The 27,124-nt window shown below is 41.9% G+C and overlaps 1 protein-coding gene across 3 annotated transcripts in view; it reads right to left on the bottom strand.

Moving 5' to 3' along the window:
• NSF (N-ethylmaleimide sensitive factor, vesicle fusing ATPase) overlaps positions 1–27,124 on the bottom strand; it is an 81,580-nt gene that overhangs the window by 21,839 nt on the left and 32,617 nt on the right. For all 3 annotated transcript variants that reach the window (XM_075775274.1, XM_075775275.1, XM_075775276.1), the window contains exons 8-14: positions 26,554–26,709; positions 13,256–13,455; positions 11,227–11,392; positions 10,523–10,597; positions 5,908–6,095; positions 1,112–1,207; positions 343–499 (exon numbers count right to left, since the gene is read on the bottom strand). In XM_075775274.1, coding sequence (XP_075631389.1) covers positions 343–499; positions 1,112–1,207; positions 5,908–6,095; positions 10,523–10,597; positions 11,227–11,392; positions 13,256–13,455; positions 26,554–26,709 — 1,038 coding nt within the window. The remainder of the gene's footprint in view (positions 1–342; positions 500–1,111; positions 1,208–5,907; positions 6,096–10,522; positions 10,598–11,226; positions 11,393–13,255; positions 13,456–26,553; positions 26,710–27,124) is intronic.

The following is a 27,124-nucleotide window of genomic DNA, read 5'->3' on the forward strand; positions in this document are numbered from 1 at the left end:
CTAATTACACTGATGAGCTCTCCAGTGACTTCAAAGAGAATTTAGACAACTAAATCAGCTAGAGATGTTCATGCTGTAAAACATCCACACGTAGGTTAATAACTGGGTACATTCACTTCTCTGTTGTTCCAAGAACAGGGTTTCTCACAGACTGAGAAGCCAGTTTTCATATCTAAAGCGATTTCACCCAAGTAAACTGAAAGAGACCAATTCCATTTTTCCTCTCATGTGTTTCTCTTACGTACAGTTGCAGCATATAACAGATGACCACTCAGGCAACCGATATGAATAGTTTACAAAAGTCACTTGGGGTTTTGGTTTGGTTTTTTTTCTTAAATTTACCTTCTAGAAGAACGCTAACCAAAGGAGTGCGGTCACTGTTCTTAGTTTGTTGAACAAGCAGCTCCCCATCATCCAATACTCTTGTTACGGGATCACCCCACTTAATAATACCATTCATGATATAGCTTGCATAGTCTTCCTGGTTAGTTCCAAACGCCTGTAGTAAGAGAGGGAATATTTATTTTACTGAGAAATTTTGCATCACATCAGAAACACATGAAACAATTAAACACCACCAATGTGACCAGGACCAAGACTCTGGAAGATGTCTGGGAGACAGTCAGAACAGGAAGAGCCACTGGTGACACACAACATTTCAGTTCAAAGGACCAGGCACATGTAGAAGCATCTTTTCATATATCCAGAAAACAAATTCTAATTAGTGCAACTTGCCAATGGGTTCTGAATCCACGCTATTTAAAGACAATTCTCAAAAATGAGGCTCGAACCTCCTACTACAGTCCATATTAAAGTGGTCACCCATTAATTGAAGTAGCCTAAAAGGGGAGCGTATATATGACAAGGAGAAGAAATTCCAGGTTGCACTCCATTTGTTCTATTCCTTTTTATAATTCTTGCAGGCGACAAATGGTACGAACCAGAGCCTTAGCACTGCAGGCAGCAAGAGGCTCCTCACTTTCATTCCTATAACACAGGACACAATAACCCATGGCGCACCACTGCATGTCTGATCCCAGAAGGACATTCCTGCCTCACGTCATTAACTGCTCTGGGTGACTCTGACAGGAGTTATATAGTGCCTACTTACCGGTTTGATATCATTCTCCAAAGATGCAAAGAAGTCTCCTCTTGTCACACGCAAGCTCTCTGCCTTCTCCATATCCACCTCCACCTTGTTGCTGGCCTAATAAAGGCAATAAAAGACACTGAAGTACAGCAGTTCCGCACACAGCCCCTTATCAACTTCCATCCACAGATTCAACCCCGTAGTTGGTTTGCACCAATGAGAAAAACACTTCTTAACAAGACATTTGCTGGGCATATGCTGGATGTCACTGGAGCAATCATCACCTTCAGAGCCACATCCATATGCCTGCCCCATGAAGCCATTAGGTAACAGTTGTGGAAAGCTGAAGTGAAGAGTACGGCCATGACCCCACATTTCAGAGAAGCCACCTCAGCTAAGAGCAGGATGGAAGCTCTGCACCATCCTTGCCACTGCTGTGCTACCTTGACTCCATAAATCAAGAGTGAGCAAGGCTCGGACTGCTGCCCAGTGTGGGACTGATCTCACCTAAGTTTAAATTTCTAAAAGTTATCAGAGTTATGTAGATTCCCCTTAGAGTAGGGATCTAATCTTTCCATTTAGGGGCTGTAGAAAAAAATTCTTCGCTGTGCTTTCTGGGAGCTGAATGGGGAGGGGATGAAGCCTCCTTCATTGTGTGACTTTTTTCAGAAAGACAGAGTTTGGTTTAGCCCAACTCTGAATGGACCCACTCCATCTTTGGAAACTGAGCCAAAAATAAAAACTATTCACAAAGCTCTATTTCAGGAGGTTTTAATTTCCTATTCAATCCATGCACTTTCCTCTCCATACAAGAAAGTCTTCAAGGAGATTGATAAATATTAGATTTCTTTCTGCTTTATCTTTATTTGCTTCAGTTCAATCAAATCCACAAACCTTCCCAAGGTAGCCCTATCGGTATTACGTGGAAGAAATAAACTGCAGTTAGCTCAGCTCATATCGCACTCCTTTCTAAATGAAGAGCATCACCTTCTTCCCTTCTGCCATTCCCAAATCATCCAGCAACATTTCAAAGCTAATGACTGGAAGCAAAGACACAGTAGAGACAGTACTACTGTGATCTTCTCTTGTAAATCATTTCTCGGCCACAACTCGAGGTACCACTAGGAGGTGGCCCAAAGCTGCTCACAATGGGGCCAGGAAAGATTTTTAGATCTCAAGAACAACTCAAGAGTAGCCTTTAAAGGCAGCTGTAGGTGTGTTACTGAGTATGGCTGCAGCTCCACAATACTGAGTGGCTCCGTTTACGAGGATTATTTGTAGATCTGCAAGTATATTGATTGCCTTGGGCAGCAATCAGGAATTAAATGGATTTGAAGCAACTTCTCCACTCAACGGCATACAAACACTGGCTATTACATGCTAATCCCAGGGGTGCAGTCTGCTGAGGATCCTGAGTGGAGTTAGAGATATCAGAAAAAGGATTAGTCACAAGAGGGGGCAGAAGTTGATCTGTGAAAAGCAATCCATCTAACTGCTAAATGGTAAGACAGAAACCTATTTTTAAGTAGCATAGAGATGAGGCAAAATATCTTCATTCTTTTCCACCAAAGTGCAGCTTTGAAAGGCTTTTAATAATTTCTGAATTTCCCGATTATACTGTAACAAATTTCTTTAGATTCCAAAACAAGTATAATTTTCATTGAAAGTTATTCAAGTCCTACAACACCACCTGCTTCTACCTGAGAGTACAATGGTCCTACATGATCTGATAGCTCAGGAGGTAAAAATTGGGGATTTCAAGGAGTTTCTTGGAAGCCATAGCAACCTCTATCACCTTTGCCTAAGACCGAGGTGATGGACAAGTCAAATAACTTTGACCTTCAAAGATGTGTCTTGGAGGACCAGGATGATCGACAAGAACAAGCAGTATTGCACGTGAGCATGGGAAGGAAAAAATAATAATGAAACCAATTGCATTATGCTTGTCTTACACAGTAGCAAATGCAGCCTCTAACTAGCAACCTCGGCAGCCCAGAGTGGCCAACACCACCACGCCAAACAAATAACTATAAATCAGAGAGTCCCTTCTCACCCACCCAGCAGAAATACAGGATGTCAAATACATCAAACTAGTGGATCTTTAGTACAGACTGATCACTTCTACTTTGCAGAGGGAAGTGAAGGTGCTTGAAACTATCAATATATTCCTGGAATTGTTTGTACACTTAAAAACAGGGGAGTTGGTTTCCTTCCTAGCCTTTAATGAGCTACACATTTTCATTTTTAACACACACACTTTGAGAGATTATCAGAAGAGTTTAAATGCTTCAGAAGAATAATGCCCCTTGATTTTCAATTTGTGCTCCTGCTTCTCGTAGGTGCTTCTGAAAACTAGGTCAGGCCTATGATGTATATTTTAAATTTTGCAGTACTTGTAGGAGAGAATAAAATACCTTAGTGCATCATTTGGCTGAAGACATCTTGAGAATAAACAATAAGATTATCCAAAAATACTATGTCAAAGTGTTTCAAAAGAAAAACAAAACATGGCTGCTTCACGTTTGGAATATACATACATATATTACTAAGATGTCAATCATACCAACCTAAAGGAGGGGACTGCTCTTTTACATTTACACATAGCCATTTTCTCTTCTCACACTGTGACATTTTGGCACAACAGGGAATATATCAAAACGCTAACAGTCCCCAAACTCACCCAAAATTCAGGCATTGAAAAACATCAACTAGAAGCAAAATTAATTATTTAAGGAAAATGGTTTGCTTGCAAAGGGATTAAAATACCTCCAGAGGTGCTGATTTTTTTTTTTTTTTTTTTTTTTTTTTGAGACAGAGCACAAGAAAATTAGAAACTGTTGATGTCTGTGGTTTTTTTGCTATGGGAAACAATTAATAACTTTTCAACCATTATGGCTATAAAAGAAAAATTAGCAGAAAGAGTAATTTTTCCTTTAGAAAGTGTTCCCAAGAGATATAAACGTCTAAGCACCAACTGATTTATGATTAAATGAAAACATGACTTTCTGTCTTCATATTCAAGGTTGAAGAGACTTTTTACTTAAAAATATCCCAGTGCTGTGGAACTGATGTCAAAGGCTTTTCTCTGCAGTAATTCACACCAATTCTTGGCCACCAGAGCAAAGAGGCTGTGTCTTTCAGCCTCCTTCTTCACAAACTAATCATCTCATATTTCAACACCATCGAATACTGTGTTTTGCATCTGGATTAATATAACCTGACATTTCATGGTCCTTAACTCCTTTCTAGTTAAAGATACACTGACCTCCCATAATCAGCAAAGATTGGGAAAGCTCCTCTAGAATGGAGAGAGCCGAGAACTTTGTAAGTGTCTATGGACACCAAGACGATCATCACATGAGTTCTTATTTGAAACAGACGACACTGTACAGGCCCCTTCCGAATTCGACCAAGATTTAGTATCAGCAACATCTTGGAGCAAAGGTTCCTTCCACTGCTTAAGTACTTCTTCACACAATGTACATCTCCTCTGCTTTGAGTGTGGCCTTGCTGGTATCGTTCGCTGTTCTCGGAGTTCTTGCATTAGGAAAGAGTAAACAGTTGTTCCCTGTTCACAGATTGCAGTCCTCTCATGATTTCACATACTTTTCAGAACCCTTCACCATATTTTTTTCAGGCTGGGAAATCCTAGTCTAACCGTTCTTCCAATGAAAACCCTCCTATTCCTCCAACCTTCCTTGCTGCCTTTCCATATCCTAGTTCTACCATGACCTTCTCAAGGTGGGTGTGTCCCAGGACTGCACAGATTCAAGTATACCAGGGATTTTATCCATGATGTAACCACAGCCTCACACTTGCTCTGTATACCTCCCCTAGTAAATTCTAACGTTGCATTTGCTTTTTTCACTGATAAGGCCTGAGCTGATACTTGAAATCACAGAATCCCAGGCTGGTTTGGGTTGGAAGGGACCTCAAAGCCCATCCAGTGCCACCCCCTGCCATGGGCAGGGACACCCTCCACTAGCCCAGGTTGCCCAAAGCCCCATCCAACCTGGCCTTGAACACTGCCAGGGAGCCAGGGGCAGCCACAGCTTCTCTGGGCAACCTGTGCCAGGGCCTCACCACCCTCACAGGGAAGAATTTCTGCCTCAGATCTCATCTCCATCTCCCATCCTGCAGCTTCAGGCCATTCCCCTTGTCCTGTCACTCCCTGCCCTTGTCACCAGTCCCTCTCCAGCTTTCATTTGTTTCAACATCATTATAACTCCAAGAACTTGACCCCAAATCATGGTCAGGCCAGTCCCTATCACTGCCTATACCTTTCTGAATTTTCTCTCCCCAGCATATACTTAAATCCACTGGCTACATCTTGTGCGCTCGCATTATTTCAAATGCCTTCTGCAGTTTTCCATAGGTGGCCTTCATCTTTATGACCACAAAACAGCTCTGAGCTTGTAACCTCGCTTCCCCCCCCCATCTTTACAGATCATTTATGAATGTATTGAGCTGCACAGGCTCCAGCACAGATCCCTCCATAAAACTGTCTGTTCTCATTTCCACCTCTTGTCTCCTGAGTCTAATCCATAAACTGAGCTCAAGACTTTCAGTTTTTCTCAAAATATATTGACAAACAATCACCTTCCATTCCCACTGAGCTATGCAAGAGCACTCAGAGGTCAGGAGATGGAAGAGGTAATTCAGAACCACGTAAAAGCACAGTGAAAAGGTGACATCCATATGAATTTCATCTCCTCAGATACGCTGAGGCGCCATTACCCATTTGGAAGTAAACATTCACGAAAAGACTTCAATCATTTTCCCTTTTTTTTGCCGCAGGGAGAGACAATAGGACTGACCTTAATGTGTCTGTTCATAGCAGTAGACTGAGCAGCTCGAACTAAACCTTCTAATTCAGCACCACTGAAGTTTTTAGTCTCAACTGCCAGTTCTGCGATGTCCACATCTTCAGCCAGCAGCTGGTGTTCCCGCATCCGAACCGTATGGATATGAAGAATCTGAAATCGACCCTTCTCGTCCGGCAAGCCTGAGGTTTTAAACAGAATGCATGTCAATCAGCGCCTCAGCACAGCAACTGCAGCAAAGCCTTTCCCTCTCCTCAACGGTCATACTTCCAAAGGCTCTTTCTCACCCTGAGCACATCCTTACAAGTAGAATATTTGACAATGCTTTTTGTTTAAGAACATTCAATTACACGAATTGCCCTTGGCAAATTGATTAGCACCACTGCCAAACTAGAGATAAAAAGTGTAAGGTTTAGTTTCTTTCCTCAGGGTTCAAGTTAGTTGCTCTCAGGCTTCCATACCAGGAATTCACCTTACACAAAGGCAATCGCATCAGTCCCTTGGCATCCCTAAACCCGGTTTCTACCTTGCAATTATCAATAGAACAGTTTGGGCAGGAAGGGACCTCAAAGTCCATCTAGTTCCACCCCCTGCCATGGGAAGGGACACCCTCCACTAACCCAGCTTGCACAAAGCCTCATCCAACCTGGCCTTGAACACTGCCAGGGAGCCAGGGGCAGCCACAGCTTCTCTGGGCAAAACGTGCCAGGGCTTCACCACCCTTATTGTAAAACATTTCTTCCTTATAGTAAATCTAAACCTGCCCTCTGTCAGTTTGAAACAGTTGCCCCTTGTCCTGTCACTACAGGCCATGGTAAAGTCTTTCCTCATCTTATAAGCCCCCTTTAAGTACTGAACAACCACAATAAGGTCTCCCCGGAGCCTTCTCTTCTCCAGGATGAACCACCCCAACTCTCTCACAGCAGAGCTACTCCAGCCCTCTGACCATTTCTGTGGCCTCCTCTGGATCCTCTCCAACAGCCCCATGCCTTTCTTGAGCTGGGGACCCCAGAGCTGGATGCAGAATTCCAGGGGGTCTCACAAGAGCAAAGTAGAAGCAGAGAATAATCGCTCTCGACCTGCTGGCCAAACTTTGGATGCAGCCCAGGATACAACTGGCTCTCTGGACTGTAAGTGCACATTGTTGGCTCATGCCCAGTTTTTCAACCACCAGTACTCCCAAGTCCTTCTCCACAGAGCTGCTCTCAGTCCATCCATCCTCAGGTCTGTACTAATGCTGGGGACTGCCCCGACCTTGAGCCACTGACTGTAACTCTTTGGACATGGCCATCCAGCCAATTCCTTATCCCTCTATCAGTCCATCCATCAAACTCCTTCTCTCCAATTTATTGGCAAGAATGTTGTGGGTGGTCAAGATAAATGACATCTGTAGCTCGTCCCTTATCCACCAACACAGTCACTCCACTAGATTAGTCAGGCACAATTTGACCCTTGTGAAGCCATGTTGGCAGTCTCTAATCACCTCCCTGTCTTCCACATGTTTCGACACACCTTCCAGGAGGATCTGTTCCATGATTTTACTGGGCACTGAGATGAGGCCAACTGGTCAGTAGTTCCCACAGAGTACCATATTACTCTTGTTTAAAATGGGCGTGATATTCCCTTCTCTCCTGTCCAGGACTTTGCCTGACTGCCATGACTTTTCAAACATGATAGGCAGTAGCTCAACGGCTGCATCAGCCAATTCCCTCAGGACCCTGGGGTGCATCTTGTCAAGTCCCATGCACTTGTGTATGGTCAGGTTCCTCAGGTGGCCTCAAAACTGGGCTGCTCTTACGACAGGAGGGACTTTGTTTCCCAGTCCCAGACTTAAGAAGTGTGGGAAAAGCGGCTACCAGTGAAAATAGAGGGAAAAAAATAAATGTTGAAGACCTCAGCCTTCTCCATGTCATTCCTCACATCCCTTGCCAAATTCAGCTCCAACTGTGCCTTACCTTTCCCGATCCCATCCCTACGCAGTGTCCCTATATTCTTCCCTGGATACACATCCCTGGTTCCACTGCCTGTGCATTTCCTCCTTACACTTTGGTTTGACCAGGAGGTCCTTACTGACCTGTGCTGGTCTCCTGCCTTCCTTCCACGATTTCTTACATGTGGAAATCGAGAACTCTCGCGTGCCAAGAAAAATGTTCCTAAAGAGCTGCCAGCTCTGTTCTGCTCTTTCATCCCCAAGGACAGTTTCCCAGGGGGTCCCATCCACTAATTACTTAATCAACTGGAAGTTCACTCTCCTGAAATTCAGTGTCTTGACTTTCCTCTTCACCTGGCCCACACCATTCTCATACAATGTTCATTTGCTCCGACTGAGGTGATAACTTCCCAGTTTGCACCTTAGCAAGTCCCTCCTAAAATGCACGTAATAGAAGATAAAGAAAAGCCTTTTCTTAAAAGAAAGTGTAACAAGCCAGTCTGGCACATCATCGTCTTGGTAAAACCATGCTGTTCTTGAGCTCATTTTCCAACCTACCCTCACAGCCTTTACTACAAGGATCTGATAATTTGCACTGATTAGTATTAATGCTGAGGGTACGTGAAAAGACATTTTAAAATGTGCAGAGTTCCCAGAAGTGTTCAGTCCTCATCATCTGATAATTTATTCTAGGGATGTCTTGCTCAATCTCTGGAATTTATTTAATTTAATTAACTTTTGACAACTAAAGATGCAAGTACTACATTTGCAATGCAAACAATCTCACCTATGTTTACTAATTACAGTTGCTATTCAACATTTGTTTTCAAGTATGAGATTGTTCAAAGGTGACTGTCATTGTGGCTACGCTTCTTCATCCCTAAAACACACACTCTTCATTGAGTCTTTCCTTCAATTCCTTGTAGCTGTGTTAGTTTGTAAAGACTGTATTTGCCAGTGCTAATTTTTTCTCACTGCTGTTCATCAGTCTGACTTCTAATAATTCTCTATGCACTGCTATACACTTCTTTACCAAATTTTCTTTTTTTGTGTATTGTGCCAGGAACAATATTTCTCAATATTTCTTCCTGCACCTAGCAAATGTATTAGTCTCTTAAGTCTCCAGCATGTTTGTAGCCACTCATGCTGTCTGTGCTCCACAAGCTCTTTAAATCCCAGCTAGTGCTCTAGTTGAATCTCTAGTCCTCACATCTTGCACGAGCTACATCCACAGTAATGCCTGATATAAACTGTTTCCTACAGTACGCAAGGACAGTATTAACTCTGGAGCATCGGCTCACTGCCTGGGTTACCTCTGCACTTCTTTCTTTTGCCTAAAATCTTTCCTTTTCAGCTACCACAAAAACTCTTTCCTGTTTCTGACTCTTTCAAAGAGTGACGTTACCTATTAAGGATAAGAGAAAAAATCCCTGGTGAGCTCTTACGGCTACATTGATAGATAGATTTCAAGCTTTTCCTCACAGTTCAGAGCAGCATAGACAATACAATTTTCCCTGCCACTAGTGTGATATATGATTTTTAGGGCTATATGGACATTTTCATCTAATTTTCTGCAATTGAAAGGAAATGGACCATGTTAATGCTCATGGCCCTGCCTGTTCCTTTTTTGTGACTCCCTACAGTTTGAAAGTTTTTACCTTTACAATAGCCGGTGCCTAGCTCAGAGCATAGAAAATATTTTGTGACATTTGTACGTCTCTGGAAGGTTGGGGAAAATGTTTTACGAGCTCTTCCAAATTACCCATCTGAAACTGCATTTCCAATCTTTAAATTAAACACAGAACTCAATTTGAGTTTCTCACTGCAAGACAGGATCATTAAGCTTTTAATCAGTCCCAGGCTATTCTCCAAGCATTCAAACTTTCTTCAGTGAATTGTTAACCTCAGAACGGAGCACCACAGTCCAGTCACCCTTTAGACTCAACCATGATGTTTACTAATCAAATTTTTGATTGCAAATGCAAAGACAGAGACTTGGTTTTGTGAATGTAAGACGATCTGGGCTTAATTTCTTAATAAACTACATTATCAGATATTCCATTATTTAATCTTCATTGGTGTCACGCAGATGTGTACAATTGCAAAAGCCCCTTCTAAGTCACTGACAGACAGCGTTCTTTCCCAGCCCACTAGAGTAAATGGCTAACAGAGATCTTCGGCCCACTTTTAGTTCTGTTGATGCAAATAATCCAGACCTGCTCATTTCAGAAGACAACAGCCAATACTAACTAACATTTGCAGTTCCTGCAGTGAAAGTCACCATTCTCACTTTGTGCAAATGAAATAATCTGTACTTCCTCCAAGTCAGGAATTGCTCACATACTGTGCTTGCTGGCTCTACAAGTTCAACAGTTCCGCAGTTTCCACCCAGGAATGATCTAGTGCTATTACTTGGCTCCTTTCATTCATGCCAGAGATTCCGGGTCCTGCCTGCCCACACCTATCCATTCTGCTGGACAGAAACTGATCTCAGGTCAACGGCTTATCAGTAGGTAAGTCTAAAATGGTGTTTTAATTGGCCGATTAAATTTACATGTAATATTATGAAGGGAGCTGCATGAAGTTTAGCACCTACGCCATCCTGGTTAATTGTTCACGTTATGATACATATTTGCTTTATGTGTGAGCTTATCTACTGTGATATGCTAGCTTGCTTACCAATCTCCATTTTCACCTCCAGTCTCCCCGGTCTCAGCAGAGCCTCATCAATCAGGTCAGGTCTGTTGGTCATTCCTAAATTCAAAGTTAAAAGCAAAATAAGCATGATTTGAGCTTATTAAGTGGGTCTCCAGCTCCTGAATACAGCCTCTAGAGCTGATACCTCAGAGTCTCAAGAAAACAGACAGAAGACACCCATCTCCAGAAATACTGGAAAAGTCATGACCCGAAGTAGAGTCAGGGCAACAGGGATCAAGCCTGTATCTGTGACGTATCTGCAGGGCTCAGAACAACAAGAAACACAGCCAGAGAAGCCTCACTCCTTCATACGCCGATACATCAATGCACAGAATCATAGAATCATTTACGTTGGAAAAGACCTTTAAGGTCATTGAGTCCAACCGTAATATGCTTATCATTCCTTGCAAGTTTTCTTAAACCACTTGTTAACAAAAGCTAAAAACACTTAAAACACTTGTTAACAAAAGCTAAAGGAGGAAATTATTGAAAGCAGCAATATCAGCCGATTGCAGCACCATCTTCCTTGAAATCTGCTACTGATGCTTGTTAAATAGCAGTCATTCAGTTTGGATCAATCCAAGTAGATTCCGTACCAGTAATTATAACAGAGTTGACCTGCAGTGAGAAAAATATCAGCAGTTTTCAACCAGATCCCATACCAGAAATAGTAAGCACCATCATACCAATCACTAGGATGTTATTGAGCTGCTCCACTCCATCAATTTTCGACAGCAACTGGTTTACAACAGTATCGTGGACTCCAGTGCTACCCGCCATGCTTCCTCTCTGCTTGCAGATTGCATCAATCTCATCAAAAATTATGATGTGCACACCACTGTTTGCTCCAAGCTATTGGAGAAAAAACATGTCAGGAATGCCACATGTCATCACTGAAAGCAATCCAAACAAAACAGTAACTTCTCAACAAGCTCAGCCATGGAGATACAGAACACTGATACCTCCGAGTGTTTTTAGTACCAGGTTACGTACGTATCAGACTCTTTTCCAGAATAACATCTTGCCATCCTCCAAAATGGGGTGGTTAGTGGGCTTTGCCCAAGCGTAGGATTTCACGGCTGACATCAGTAAGAGAAGCGGTGTTTCATGGAAAAGGACTAGGCAGAACAAGAAAAGCACAAACCCAAAGCTGGAACGCACAGCTCAAAGGGTCACAGTACTCCGTAGCTGGGAAAGCCCTCTGAAGGGGAGATGGAGAGCAAAGCGCATCTATGGAGGGATGCGCCCAATGTGCGAAATACCCTAGGTTGTACTAAAGTTAGTAAATATACAGTTTGCCAGAGTAGCTTTGTTCTTAATATTTTTAAGGAGTCCATTCGTTCGGTGCCAATCAGGGGCAGAACTGCTTATTTCCAGGTTCACTCAAAGGTGAAGCAGTTGCAGCTGGTAAGAGAACAGGATAGTTTTTGTGACCGTATTATGAATATTATTCCCTTCAAATTCCACCTCTAAAACATCTTTTGTGGCCAGTGGAGACCATGTTAACACTGGGTAAATGTGCTGTCCCTGGCAATCTGCCCCAGACACAAGTCATTACAATACCAACCTTTTTGAGACCTTTTTAATCTTGCAACTTGTCATCAGGACCATCCCCTCCAGCCAATATAAAGTCTATTTTAACAGGTGTGTTATTGCAAAGGAAAAGCAGCTCACAGCTTTCAGGTACATTGCAACAACCAGAGAGGAGGATATTGTTTACATCGGTATGAGTTACCATGCAGAATTGACTTATTGATTAGTAAATCTTTTGCAGAAGAAAATTAAAGGATTTCAAGCCACTAGCAAAATCTACAGTCTTGTTAGGTGTAATTAAACTTAGAGATACAATGTCCTTTGCTCACGTCTTCTGAAAAGATTTCCCTATATTTAACTGTGACTTGTATTTTCTTTACCAGAAAATCTTATCAAGATTAAGTGATCCACAGCAGAGAAAAATTACCATAGCACACATGAAGTAAGTATTTACACCTTCAAACTGAAGACTGGGCTTTTGATAGCCAGCTAGCGTAATGGATAAAAAAAAAAAGTTTGGAAAACATAGAGTTTATATCTCCACTTCTAGTTTCAAAGATCTATACTCTCTAGTTCCGAGATACTTCTCATCCATTAGTTTTCTGCTGAGAAAAATTAACAATGTATTGACCATAACACTTCAAGGATTATAATATCCTTATACTAATAAGCCTGTACCCTAAAAAGCTAAAACCGTGAAAGCTTATTTAAAATCCATCCTGTGTTATGTGCCACCTGTATTTAGTAGCAAAAATCCAAATAGATTAATTATGACTCCCCCAGAAAAAAAAGAGAAAAGAAAAAAAAAGAGAAAAATTTTTGCAATCCTACTTTTAGCGCTTTCTGAGCAGGTGACACACCACATAACACAAAGCATAGCCAGATGGGCCCTACTGCATTACTTTCAAATAACTCTGCACAGAATTTAAACAAACCGTCCATCTTCAGCACAGCCAGTGAGAAGACCAGTTCCCTCTTCAGGTTCTAAGACTATTTTTTCAACTGACGTTACGTGAATCTGTAGAACACTAATATTCAGTGACTTGCAAGGAATAACTATAATCACAAGCTAAGCAGTGACTCAGTCTTTTAACGCAAGCAGCAATTTTCTGATTATAAACCTCCTTTCCGGTCATTCTCTAGGCACATTCATACTGACCATGCTATTTATATTTGCATTACCCTTCTTTGTTCTTCTTCTGCATCAGCAAACAGCTTGCGGATGTTGGCCTCAGATTCACCCACGTATTTATTGAGGATTTCTGGACCATTGACCACCTTTGGTTCTCTGGCATTCAGCATCTTGCCAATCTGTCTCGCCATAAGCGTTTTACCACAGCCTGGAGGTCCGTACAAGAGAATGCCTTTCACATGCTTGCAGCCTAGAACAAGAGAGAACAAGTTTAGAAAGCAAATTTACGATGGAAACAGCAATATAGTAAAGCAGGAATTGCTGCTTACAGTAGGGGTGCTTCTACAGGGATCTGGCAGAGATGCGCATCAGCCTTAGCTCTTCTCAGTGCCTTTATCAGTGAAATTCAAACACAGAATTGCCAGACTGGATCCAAGTCGTTCCAATGATCTGGCAACGGCCAGGAAAAATAACCCACAGAACAGCACAAATGTTCTCCCATGCTTTAGGCATGCTAAGTTAATAGCTAAGAACTGAAAGCCTGAAGGAGAGCTTCTGGTTAGTAGCACAAAGCAACAGAGATCACTTGGTAAACAGGTGAAAAACTTTTCAGTGCAACAAAACCCAGGAGTGGGTCCTAGGGATGCTGATCATCCCCAGGTAGCAAGGGGCTGCAAATACCTTTTTTTACATCATCGTATGTGCTGAACACCAAGCAAAGCCACAGTAGCAGGTTAGGACAAGCATGTACTGCACCCGGTTCAACTCTCTCTTCTCCTAGAGGGACACGCGGTGCCTACAAAGGTAGCCTTCCTTCACAGGGAGTTTCAACTGAGTTTAGTTTTCAGGTATGTAAGGAAAACGAAGCACCAGACCCTCAAAGTTACTCAACTGATGGTGAGCTCCCAGTATAGACATAGATCAAACACATTAATCTGAATTCTTGAATGAGAAAACAAGGAATATAATGTAATAATGCTTAAGTTTTTACCTCTGTGTTGGGCTTTAATGAGTCCCATGTAATACACCTAGTTCTGATTCCAAGTTTATAGGACAAATATTGAGAAAACTGGAAAAGGCTTCTAAGAACCACTAGAACTATCAGAGGCCCAAAAAGCTTGACCTGTAACTAGGAAGACCTGAAACATTCAAATAACAGGACTTTGATCACTGTGCATGAGAACTGGCATTTACATTCTCTCCTCAAGGGAAACAGGATACAACAGTTGCAAACTAATGGTGGACACGGACACGTCCCGGTCAGCAACAGACACGAGTTTCCTAAGTGTGCAAGCAAGTCCTCATACAGGTTCCCAAGTGTGAACAAGAAAGGTTCTCCTGAAGGATTCATGACATTTTGCATATACAGCTTGTGAGCCCCAGAAATATTTTATCAACTGTCTGAATATCCTTATGCCTGAATATTCCATGCTCTGCCTTATGTTATGCTAAGAGAGGTCGTGGTACCAGCACCTGTCTATGATGAAGTTTGTTTTATTCATTTAATGGGACCATCAGCATTTAGACAAGATCTAGCCAGAGAGAAAAAGTAACCGCATCAAGACAAAACCTTTTTCCTGTGAGCAATCCGAAGGGGCTGGTGTTGGAAAACCCTGAAATAGGAGAGCAGAGATCATGTATCAGCACCAAGTTTGAAATGCTGAGCACCAGACTCAGGGAAAGCCTCAAAGAAGTAGAAAGCCACAGTTCCATAGCAGAGGCATCTAGCTACAAAAACAGTGAAGGAAAATACAAGTTACCTAGAGAAGACAAGACACAGGAGCTATATACTGCCCAGTTTAAGACACATGTCAAAGACAGATCAGGAGCAGAACGAGTTTGGATACTGTCTGGTCACAAAGCGGTGAGGAAATTGAAGAGAGAAATATAGAACCTGTTTTGTCTAGACCCTTGTATTTCCAGCAGACCTCCTTTTTCTACTTTCCAGTTGATATTGAAGACCAAAGAGTAAACACAGAACTACAAGTAAACATTTAATTTCAACATTTAGGACACAGCAGGTATTTCAGTAATTTGTCTCTTCCTAAACAACTTCAAGCACAATAAAAAGTATTACCTCCTCACTGTATGTCCTCACTTTGCCCATGGAAAAGAAAGATGTGCAGATAGCAAAACACCCAGCCTACACGGACTCAGGGATGTCCTTCACATGTTTTAGGCCATCTGGGCCACACACAGCACCAACAAATTGACAGACTCCTGCACCCACTGCCCCTCCTCTAGAGTAGTAACTCATGTCACCCTCACCAACCAGGCCGGTGAGGACATCCCAAGGAAGGAGACCTTGAGGAAGCCACTGGGAATCAGCACATTTAGAATCTGCCTCGACAAAAATCTCAACTTTGAACATATATGTTTAATTAAAGAGTTAGGGAATTCAGTAGCACCTCTTCCTTTTCTCTTGCTCCGTCTGATTGCTGCACACAATCCCTATGCAGACAAGTGAGGGAAACAAGACATGATTATAGTTGAAGCTAAACTCCTACATTTTGTTTCAAGAAAATTTATCTAAAACCCGAGAAATCTTGAAACGTTAATTGTTTGAGGCAAAAAGCAACACATTAATTAGTGGAAACTGTTCCATGCCACAGATGACATTCACAATGCATTGGTTTTATACTACATTCTTCCAGTTCAACTTTTTTAAGGGTGCAAACCATCCAACAAGAGTCCTGCAGTGCTTAAGATACACAGTAAAAGCAAAACCCAAAAAAGTAGCAAACCAATGGCACAGAGCTCAGACTTAGGAGGACCCAAATTGAGTTTCTACCATCATCAAAAGTTTAATGTGTGTGGGCACATGGAGTTATTTGTCACCCATGTGGAATGACTTCCCTCCTAGTTTCTGGCTTGGCTCAGCTACGTGGTAGGTTCACCCCATACAACAGAGTCCTCAAGGCTGCACAGCAGTGTTCTGCCTTTAAAAAACACATTTTTCACCTTTATTAACTTACTGATAGTCAGTAAGTGATTTCATTTACTCCCAAGTAGTGATAAAACAATTAATTGTAATCTGAATAATTGCTCAATACAAAATAATTTCTGTTAGCCACTCTCAGGTTGTTCATACACTGAAATGTTTCAGGAGAACATTGCCACAAAGAGGGTCTCATCCGTACCAAAACCCTGGAGAGCAATAGTGCTGCATGGAATAAGCACAGTAACAAAGCTGGGAGATTTTTCTGCGCATCTCTGCAGATGAAAAATTTACTACAAAAAAAAAAAATCAAGAGATCTAGCTAAGAAGTATTCATTAGTCAACTTTCAGGCATCTATGAGCCAAAAACCTAAACAACGTATACTGTCAGTAAAGACAAATTTCACACAGGAACGAGTGAGGCATAGATAAATTAAAAGCTATTCCTGTCAAATCAATGTCACTAAAGGTATTGTTAATGTGTTTCATGGAGGAACATGATCACCTGTGTAGCCAAACAGCACAAAGCAGGATTTAAATGATGAGTGATGCTTTGAAGGGAAATCCCAAGCAAACTGATGCTCAGACAGCTCCACTGTGCTTAAGCAAGAGAGGCTATCAAAAGGCTACGGCAAGTCAGGGCACATGTACACAGACAGGCCTGGGAGCATCCTGAAAGAGCCAGGAAAATTCTACCGTGGAGTATCATTTGTCTCTAGCACGCTTTCAAAAAAGAAACACAAAGAACAGTCTGGTCCTATTTTTTTGTCTAGTTGTCCTGCAATTCACCAGTTCTCTCCTAGAAGGAGGTACAACCTAGTTATGGCCACTAGAAGCTTCTCTTCCACAGCCCAAAAAAAGGGAACTTCCTGAAAAGCCCAAATATTCCCCTCCTGGGGAAAGGGGAAGAAGGCTGGTCAAAGGGGAAGAAGGCTGGTCAAAGGGAGGCCACTTCCTCAGGTGTCAGCCGAAGTCCTCAGCTGTACTATGCCATCAGCTTCTCAACCCTCCAGAGCAAAAATACCAGCCCTGGGACACAGCAGGTTCCCAGAGACAACGCAACACTACCAAACCGTACCCAGACCAGCTCTGCCACTGTTGAGTAGCGCATGCTCAGTCTTTAGCGAGTAACAACGTGCACACGTGTGTGTGTGTTCCCCTACATCCGAACATCGAGGACATTACTGACCATCTGCTGCAAGACTTGGTTGCCACTGAATGGGCAACATTGAGAGCTGGGTCTTAGGTGGAAGAACATTCCTGAAGTCAAAGCAATCAGTTCCTCTTCAACTAAAATTGCCACAAGCTGTGATAGCAGAGATTTCCCTGTATAGCTGTGTTCACCTGGCTAAAATTAAAGTTTTAAACACAAGCGGGACTTTATTAAAATAGACAGGTGATGACACACTACAAATGTTACGTCTCAAACCACAGTGGGATCCTATGCACCGCACAGGAATTTTGATTAAGTTTATCTCCCCTTTGCTGATTTCACCAATGTGGCCCAAATGTCAATACTATTATGAGAATCTTATAAACACAAATTATTAGCAGTGCAGACATCTCTAACTCGTTAAGCTTACCACTAGGACTCCAAATCAAAGGTCACTTCTGTAACGTGATACTTAATCATGTGATTTAATGATATCTAGTTAGAGGCTGAATAGGTACATTAACACGAACTAAAATATACCAATATGGGCAATATGCTACACAAAATATCAGGGAAAAATCATAAAAACTGGTAGGAATGGGAGAGTCACTAGTGTTACCAAGAGAAGTCAAAACACTATTTTGAATCAGAATGTCACTTACCCAAAGACAAGATAAAGTTTTATTTGTTCACATCTCACTATTCACTTTTTTTTAAAAGATCAGAAGAAATGTTTCAGTACAATAGGGATTTTCTACTTGGGAGTGTAATTCCCCTTTTAATTAAAATCAAAGCATTCTGGTGTGATTGTATCATTCAAATGAACCTATTGGGAACCTGCATCGATAGCAAAGTACCGGCCCTGAAAACATCAGGGAGAGATGCTTATCTTTGCACATTAATCTTCAGGCAGGTTAGAATAAGATCAGCATTCCCAGACTTCACCTGCCACACAGACAAAATTTCCCCAAAAATATAGTTGGGTGGAATTTCCCCCTCTCTCCTCCTGTAAGCTCAGCATTATTCCAGCCTCCAGTTAATCTTCCTGCTACCAACAAGTAGCAAGACTGAAGTAACTTGTTTCTGCTTTTAATTCAAAGCTGAAACAGAAGGCTTTATTTTAAGTGGACTCTAAATAGCCAGGTTTTTTGATCTATCAAGTCATTTGCCATAGTAAAGAGAAGGCAACCAAGTCAGTAAGTTCTTCCTAGATCTTTAAAAAGAGCTTTCTCATTGTAACTTGTTTGGCTTTGAGAAGTTTAACACACGCATATATAAGAAGGCAATAACTAGATTTATGGCAATGGCAGGACATTTATCAATTTCTGATGGAATGTGATAAAAATGAAAATAAATCAGCTTTCAAAAAGCTTCCAACGGAATGCCTTTGGCTACACAAACAAAATCATGACTCAGAAAACAGGATTTTGATAAGAGTAGATACAAAACAAACTAGTCTTTAAAAGAAGTCACCACTGTGATTAAAAAAAAAAGTAAATTCCTCTGCCTCTTCATAGAGGAGCTACAAAAATGCAGCTCATTTAAGCCGAAGATTATGCCGAGCTGTGGGATGGATTGCTGAGCACAGCAGCTGATGCTTACAGTCGTATCCCACCTGGATGTTAATAGCCATAAATCTCATTGGCATTTTCTATTTTTTGGAATAAAGCTGGATCATTTCTGTCTACTTAGAAAGCCAATGTGATGTAATTTGTAAATGCCTTACGGAACACTTACCCCGCAGAGCGTTACAGAGTAAACAAGTATCAACATAACAGGGTCACTAGGATGTCTCCAGGCCTGGCTTTCCAGCTGGAGAAAAACTGTGGTTGCCAAGCCATGGTGCTGACACCTGATAACTAACACCTCAACTGCAGCCACATGAAGTGAGAGCAAGCGTCCTCTCCGTATCTGGTGATGACTATGGCCATCAACGCAGAAATCCCTTGCAGCACATTTGGTGGAAGGCCCCTTCCCTCCATTCCAAGCCTGCTGTCTGTGACCTTCCCTCACATTTCCTCGCTCCTGTGTTGAAACAGAGAACATTTTTCTTTCCAGGCCATGCAGAATTCTGAAGCCCTCTCTCTCATATCCATCCTACTGGTCTCTTCCCAAGGCTGAAGATCTTCAAGCCAATTCCCTCTGTGAGGAGAAGCTTCTCTGATCCGACCATCCTGATGTCCTCCTCCAAAGTTTTTCCAGTTTTACCGTGTCCTTTCTGACACAAAGGCCAAGACTGCATCCAGCAATTCAATATGTGAACAAACTACAGATTTACAGTGGCATAAGTATGTTCTATTTAGTGGGGGTTTATTTAATTCTTCTTAATAATTACCAAATTCAAGTAGGAATTGACTGACCTCTACTGCACCTTTGAGCAACTGTTTTTGTAGATCTACTATAGCCTCAAAATGTTGCTCAAGTGGAAAATCAGCACAACCAGCATTTTACAAGTTGTGATTTTCATGGACATCATTTTCATTGATCAATGTGAGGTTTCATTTGTGCTTCTGTTGCTGAGTCACTCAGTCTTGGGAAGTCCTTCTGCGGAACCACAGATGAGTTGAGGTTGGAAGGGACCTCTGGAGATCATCTTGTCCAACCCGCTGGGCAAAGGGGGTTCACCTACAGCAGGCTGCCCAGTGCATCAGCCACTCCTCCCAGTTTTGTGTCATCTGCAGACTTGCTGAGGGCGCACTCCGTCCCATCATCCAGGTCATTAATGACACTACTGGTCCCAGTATGAATATGTGGGATACACCACTACTGACTGGCCTCCCTACGGGCTTTGCGCTGCTGATCAAACCTCTGAGCCCAGCAGCTGAGCCAGCTGTCAGTCCACCATGCTGCCTGCTTACCTAGTCCGTCTTCCATCAGTTTTTCTACAAGGCAGCTATGGGACACAGCGTTGAAAGCCTTAGTACACTTGAGATAAACATCCACAGCTCTCCCCTCATCCCCTTGGCCAGTCATTTCATTCTAGAACTCTATCAGGTTGGTTAAACACAGTTTTTACTTCATAAAACCATGCTGACCACTCACGATAACCTTCTCATCCTTCATTTGTCTGGAAGTGGTCTCCATAATTAGTTGCTCCATCACCTGCCCCGAGACTGAGGCAGACAGGTCTGTGGTACCTGGTTTCTCCTGATTACCATTCTTGGAGATAGGAGTGACACTTGCTTTCTTCCAGTCCTCAGGAATATCTTCCAAAGATAGTTGAGAGCGGCCTCACAATGACAGGGGCCAGCTTCCACAGCACTCATGGGTGCATCCATCAGACCCTAACTGCAATTCAGTCTTCAGTTTAGATTCAACAGCCTTTCCCAAGTCATTCATGGACATGCTGAACAGCAGAGAACCCTGCAGAATGTGACTGTGACTCTTCTTCACTGCGAGTGCAGGTCAGCTGTTCCTACAATTGTTCTCTCAACCATTTATCCAGCCACATGTGACCTCTCCTCATGTTATCAGCTTCTTCACTTCCTTCAAGTTTCTGTATGTGGGGGATGCTTGGGTGGTCTGAAGTCAATCTCTATGGTTTTAAGAAGGCGAGGGAAAAGACAGATGTCAGGGACTTCTTAGCTGTCCTCCCCAAAGAAACTGCACACAGAGGTCTTTTTAGATATATGGAGGAAGAGTTAAGTGACCAGATTGAGCCTCAGTGGCCACAGGAAACCATGTGTTTCAGAGTGAGTAGAGCACTTCATTTTATAATCACATTAGGAGAAGGCCCAGGAAAGCATTGGTCCACTTCTCAGTAAAGAAAAAGAACAAACAACAGAAAATGCTAAGTTAAAACTGCTAAATACTTTTTCACACAAATGAAGACTTCATGTGTTATGTGGCACCTAATATTAATATCAGTGACAAATGGGCAAGAATAGGAATTAGGAGTAGGAAGAGAACAAGAGACAGCCCACCCAGAGTATTAGATATTTGCAGATTACCCAGACAGGAACTTTACCCACGAACACTCAGAGCGGGTGAAATAATCTCAAAGTCACTGAGAACTTGTACAGGGAAGAAAGTGAACATCATCCATAATGTTACAAAGGGAAAAGAAGAGCTGGGGGAAAGGAAGGGAGCCATGAGGTTGGACTAAATTTCAAGAGATCCCTTTCAGCCTCAACTATTGTCTGGTTGTGTGGCATAGACCTATCACTGACTTAATTCTTGGAAAATTCTGGCACAATGTCTTTTTAAGTAGGTAGAAGAAAACAAGGATACAAGAAATAGCCAAAAGGAATTTATTAGATCAGTCTGAGACAACTTCCCTCTAGGAAAGGGTAGGAGGTCACACACACAGAGGGTGTGAGAAAACAAATAAAGCAATAGAGGGAGATTTACACTTTCATAAAGATATAAATAGGTCTTATACATCTTCATAAACATGTAGGAAAACCACAGGCTGAATGAAGTTAAAGGTAGACGAGAAGCAGGTAGAAAAAGCCACCACAAACTCTAAAGCACAACAAGAAAGGATCCATCCTGGATTTACTGGTAGGCAGTGCTTTTATTAATAGCCTGGAAGATGGAACAGAATGCGCCTATTAAATCTGCACACTACAATGCCAAGATCTACAAATACACTGATGGGCAGGATTAAATTAATTTAAAAACAACGTCATTTGATGCACAAGTTTCCACATTGGGGTAGGAATAATTAACTGCACGTTGCAAAACAAAACAAAAAAATCCTCATGTTGCAGATTATAAACAGGCACAAACAGGGCGGCACAGACAAAACCTAGTAATTGCCCTGGAATTGATTTGTCTCTCAGTTCCTGTGCCCTGTTTTGGTCACTTCGGGGCAGTGAAGAGTGACCAAGGGAAGAGAAAAAACGATCGGTGATCTAGAGGTTATGAGAAATGGTTTAAGAATCTGAGATCTAGCCTTGACAATACTGAAGAAAAACATGAACAAGTATGTAAAAGCCTCATTCAAAAACATAGAAGAAATAAACAAACTATGATGAACTGCTGCAAGACTGGGAATAAACACTTGAAAAACGTTACCAGTAAAGATGCTCTAAGCAGTGGAACAGGCTGCCTTGGGAGGTTCTGGCATTTCTATCACCTCAATTACAGGTTAGACATGTCTGACACTGATTTTTCACTAAAATTATCCTATTTTAAGAATAGACTGGATGAGATCCTTTCCTTTATTATTTTTCTTTTATAGTATCTGAGTACTTCAAGAACATTAATGCATTAATTTTTAAGATACCTTAAAAGACAAGTCTCCATTTCACAGGCAGAATCCAAGAAAGAAAATAATATCTGAGTACCTACTAATTTGAATGTTCATCTTGTGTTTTGTTAATACTTCACTTTTTATATAAGTCAGCTGTACTTCAAAAACACAAAGCACTGCAACCAATTGATCCCAAGAGGACAAGTTAAGATGGTTACCAGGAAAATAGAAACCACCTTTGAAAAGTCTAATTTAACCTAACTGATGGTAAACAGGGGAGAATGAGGAATTTGGGTTCCATTTCAATCTCTTCACAGGAACGTGATCTGTAACACCAAACATTTCTATAGCTGTTATTAAACCGTAACATCTACATATGGAATCTGCTTTTTCAGCAGCCTCTACAACAACTAATGTGCCACATAAGTCATTAAAATCACCTCCCTGCTGAAAGCCATGATCGTGTTTCAATGCATGGAGACATGAGAATGTTCTTTAAAAAGAGAAACAAGAGCTCGGTACCAGCATTTTCTTTTCAGATCTGAGAAAATGTTTTTCAGTCTTGATGAAATTTACTGCTCCAGGCACCAAATATCAAAAGCTTTAGTCCAAATGGCTAAATATCTGATGAAGTCAGGCAAACAAGCAAAAAAACCAAAGGAGAGAACAGTTGTATAAGTATTCAGCAATCTTAATGTTAGACAATGGCACAAGCCATTCAATGAGCCGAATTTAAAGTCTCAGCAGAAAAAACAGAATTTACACAGATGTGAAGAAAGGGCTTTTCTGCAAGAACAGTTTAGAAAAGTATAATATTTATCAAATAAAAAGGAGGAGCTTTAGCTTGCGCAAGAGGATGCCTTGAACTGCAACAAAGAGTAACCAAAACCAGCCTGCAACTCACCACGAAGCTGCACAGCTTTACTATGAGCTGCACACCACATAGATCTGGACAGGGCTTGAAAAGGAGGACGATTCCCTAGAAATGCGGCTTTTGTAGGGCTGTCCTTCAGAAAGGCTGGGACTGCCACCTCACTTCCATCAGCACCCTGCAAGTGTAACGTTCCTTCCTTAGAAGTATGATTCCTACGACAGCGAGGTCTCATGGACAGCACTAAAGAGGAGTGTCCCCTCCTCAATCCTCATCCAGATAAGGATTTATTTCCACTTGGCAGATTATTAAGACTCAAGCATTAAGTGAAAAATAACACCATTGCCAATGTTCATAATGTAAAGAATCTCCAGTAAATGACTGCAAAACTGTAGCCTTAAGCAATTAGCTTAAACCGATGACTGTCAGAATTGACATGGTTCAGAAGCGACCTTACCCTCACTGCTGCCCTGGCATTCTGTAGCTACGTCACATGAAGCCAACCAGGGTCTGATCTACCCAAATGCTAACCCTAGAGACTTTTTTATTAGTAGTATTTTTTGTTTCCAGTTGTATTAGCTCTCTACAGAGCCATACAAGCCCAAGGCTGCCACAGTAGAAGTGGGAGATACACGTACAGGAAAAGCATGGGTAGGGAAAAGTAAATTGCCCCTTTCCAGGGCAGCAGGGAGCTACAGCCAGGTTTAATGACCAGCTGAAGTTGGTCTAAGATTTCTTTTCTTGGATAAACCAAAGGCTGTAGCATCAGAGTAGTGTTTACACCCTTGGATGATATGGTTAACTAATGTTGATTTATATGCTCCAAAGCCAGAACATTCCTTGGAAGTTAGATAAACCACACACAAATTGCAAGCAATTTTTGAAGGGTCTATACAGCCTCTATGTAGTTACAGGACAGAAATATTTATTGCATTTGGCATGGAAGTTGCAGTCTGTGAGCACTGGGCAAAAACCAGAAATGGGTGAGCGCTGGAGCACCAGATAGCAAGCAAATTCTTTCTTTTCCTTTCCCAATAAATTATATACAAAGGTGAACAGCTGTCACACTGACATTTCAGATCTGAAATATAGTTAAGAGCAAGTTATAACTAAGGCAAAGAAAATGAATGTCAGAAAGTTTTGTTTTTTCAAATTTCAGATAAGCTCTTTAGCCCTAGGGTTAATCAGAGAGCTACAGAGCTCTGTTTGGAGTCTAACTTCTTACCAGAAAAATGTTTCTTTGTGTAGTATGTGCGTAAACATGCACAAGTAAGGGTATATGTATTTATACAAATAATATGGCACACCTTTAATTCATTGCCCAGGGTAATCAAAATACTAGTGGTCCCTCAGAGAAGCTTTTTCTTCCTGTATTAAGTAACACCAATTAACAAGAGGAACCATCTGAGCAACATGCCCTGCAAAGCAGCTCCGCAACCTCAACTCGCAGTCAGCAAGATTTCCGTTCTTCTCCAGAGGTACCTGGTGGAGACACAGGTCCTCCACGGCAAAGTCAGCTGCTGCACATCGCTACCTAAGAGTGCCCAGCTGTCAGGTTAATTCAGCTAGTGATAATCCCAAGGGAATGCAGTCGTAGTCTGACACATGACTGCAGCAGGCAGGGACGTTGAATGGGTCAAACTACAGCAAGATGAAAACAAGCTCTAATTATCTCTAGTCTATGAACATATTTCTCATCACAGCCCAGTGACACTGATGAGAATTCCCAAAGTCTAAATCTTTTACCTTCACATATGGTCACAGCTAAGGACTCTGCACTGCAGCCATGAATACATATGATAGTTGCTTCAAAAGGTAAAAATATTTCAAGTAAGGGATGCCAGTCCATCCAAAGGCCAGCTGTCAGCAACAGTGCTGAACTGGACACAACAGAGCGTTTGGGTAAAAGCTTCTTTCCATAGCCAACACCATTTCTCTCATTTCCTCTCTCTGCAAAGCAGCTAAATATTTAGCAAATTCAAGCATTTGACATTCTCAAGCAGAGAAGTTCTGACTTGCTCACAGCCACAAAACATAAAAGAACCAAGATCAGCCCCCCGAAGGCCTTGGCTACCTGATCAATATGAAGCAAAAAGGCAGGAGAGAGGGAATTGTGCACAGCTTTGATTTAGCTACAGGGTTTCTTCACTGTTTCTCCATAAGTGTTCAAATCACTAAGGAAAGAACTAACGCACCTCACGGGGAAGTTTAAAATCAATTCCACAAGCACCGGAAACAGACACACTACATAGCCACACACAAACAGGACGTATCTTCTGATGAAAATCTGTTTTGTAATCAAAATCTTGATTGCTTCATTTGTGGGGAGAGGGAAGAAGGATCAAGAAATATAAACATACATAGAACTTACTCAGCTATGGATTCTGAGTTTAAATACAAACCCACAGAGATTATATTCAGAGAACGAGGACCAGCTATAACATTCCCAGCCACTTTATGTGACAAAATAAGGTATCTGCAGCTGCATATTGCTTACTAAAAATTAAAACCAGTACCATTTATCTGCCTGCCAGCACATGTTTACAAAGTAATGGGACTGCCTTTCCTTCCTCCAACCCTCCCTCAAAAAAGTTATATTTAGAATCTGTGCTTTTATTTCACAAACTCCGAGACATGCCACAGCCTGTGCATCCTCTCCAGCATTTCAAATCTGACCAAGCATAGATCATACAAGATACTGTATTTATTGGGCTAACGCTGTGAGAAGGACATAAGTTTATGGTGCAACTGCCAGGACAACAGATATTTAATACATAAGGCAGGATTGTTAAGACAGAATTTCCTTTGACTTATATATAGACAGCCCACTGCCAGTAAGTCAGGAATAGGGGCATTCAGTCTCAGTGCTATGAATAAATGAAGTATTTCAAAGGATAGGGAGCATCTGAGTTCCAACAGAAAAGCGTTCCGTTAAATCCTGTATCTCCTTCGTTCAGTCACTTCATGTACAGTGTCGAGGATTCACATCTGTCCCCCCTCTCTAGCCGAGTAACAAGAGTAACAAGACAGTTGGGAGCAAGAGGAGAAGAAAAGGCTTTGTTAGTTATTAGATCCCTAAGCAACTGCCATGTTATAGCATCAGAAGGTTGTTAGTTGAAATCCAGTCTTTACAACCCAGAAACAGGCCTGCACCCTGTATTCCAGCCATACTTCTCACATCACACTCACCCATTTGCTCCACAATTTCAGGTGGAAAAACTCGAGAAGCAAAAGCTCGTCGGAAAATATCTGAGAATTCTTTGTCAAGGCCCCCAATGCCCATTTTCTCAAAATTCCAGTCTGGGTTGATGATCGACTGGCGGTTTTCCTTGGTCTTTGATTTACCTGCAGGGGAAAAAAAAAAAAAATTGTTTCAAACATGTAGCAGAATTACAGCAAATAGAAGTACAAACACCGCAACAGTTCTACCAGGTCAGACCCACGTCCAGCTAACTCGATGTTTGGTTTCAAACAGAAGGATGCACTGTGACAAAGATGCAAGAGCAGTACACCAGAGACTCAGTTTACTTAGTAAACTATTTTCCCAGTCTTCCAACCGTCCAGTTCAGGGATTTCTCAAGCCAGGTGCTGCTCCAACGTATTTAAGAATCCACAGTAGATTTCTTCTGCCACAAATTCACCTAGGTCCCCTCGGACCCCTGTAAACTTAGTACCCAGAGTACCTACAGCACCTGGCTCTCCATGTCTGCTACTGGCTGCACAACGAAACACCTCCTTTCGTGGGTCTGAGCCAGCTCCT

This window comes from Balearica regulorum, chromosome 24 (assembly GCF_011004875.1).
Source record: "Balearica regulorum gibbericeps isolate bBalReg1 chromosome 24, bBalReg1.pri, whole genome shotgun sequence".
Taxonomy (NCBI): Eukaryota; Metazoa; Chordata; class Aves; order Gruiformes; family Gruidae; genus Balearica; species Balearica regulorum.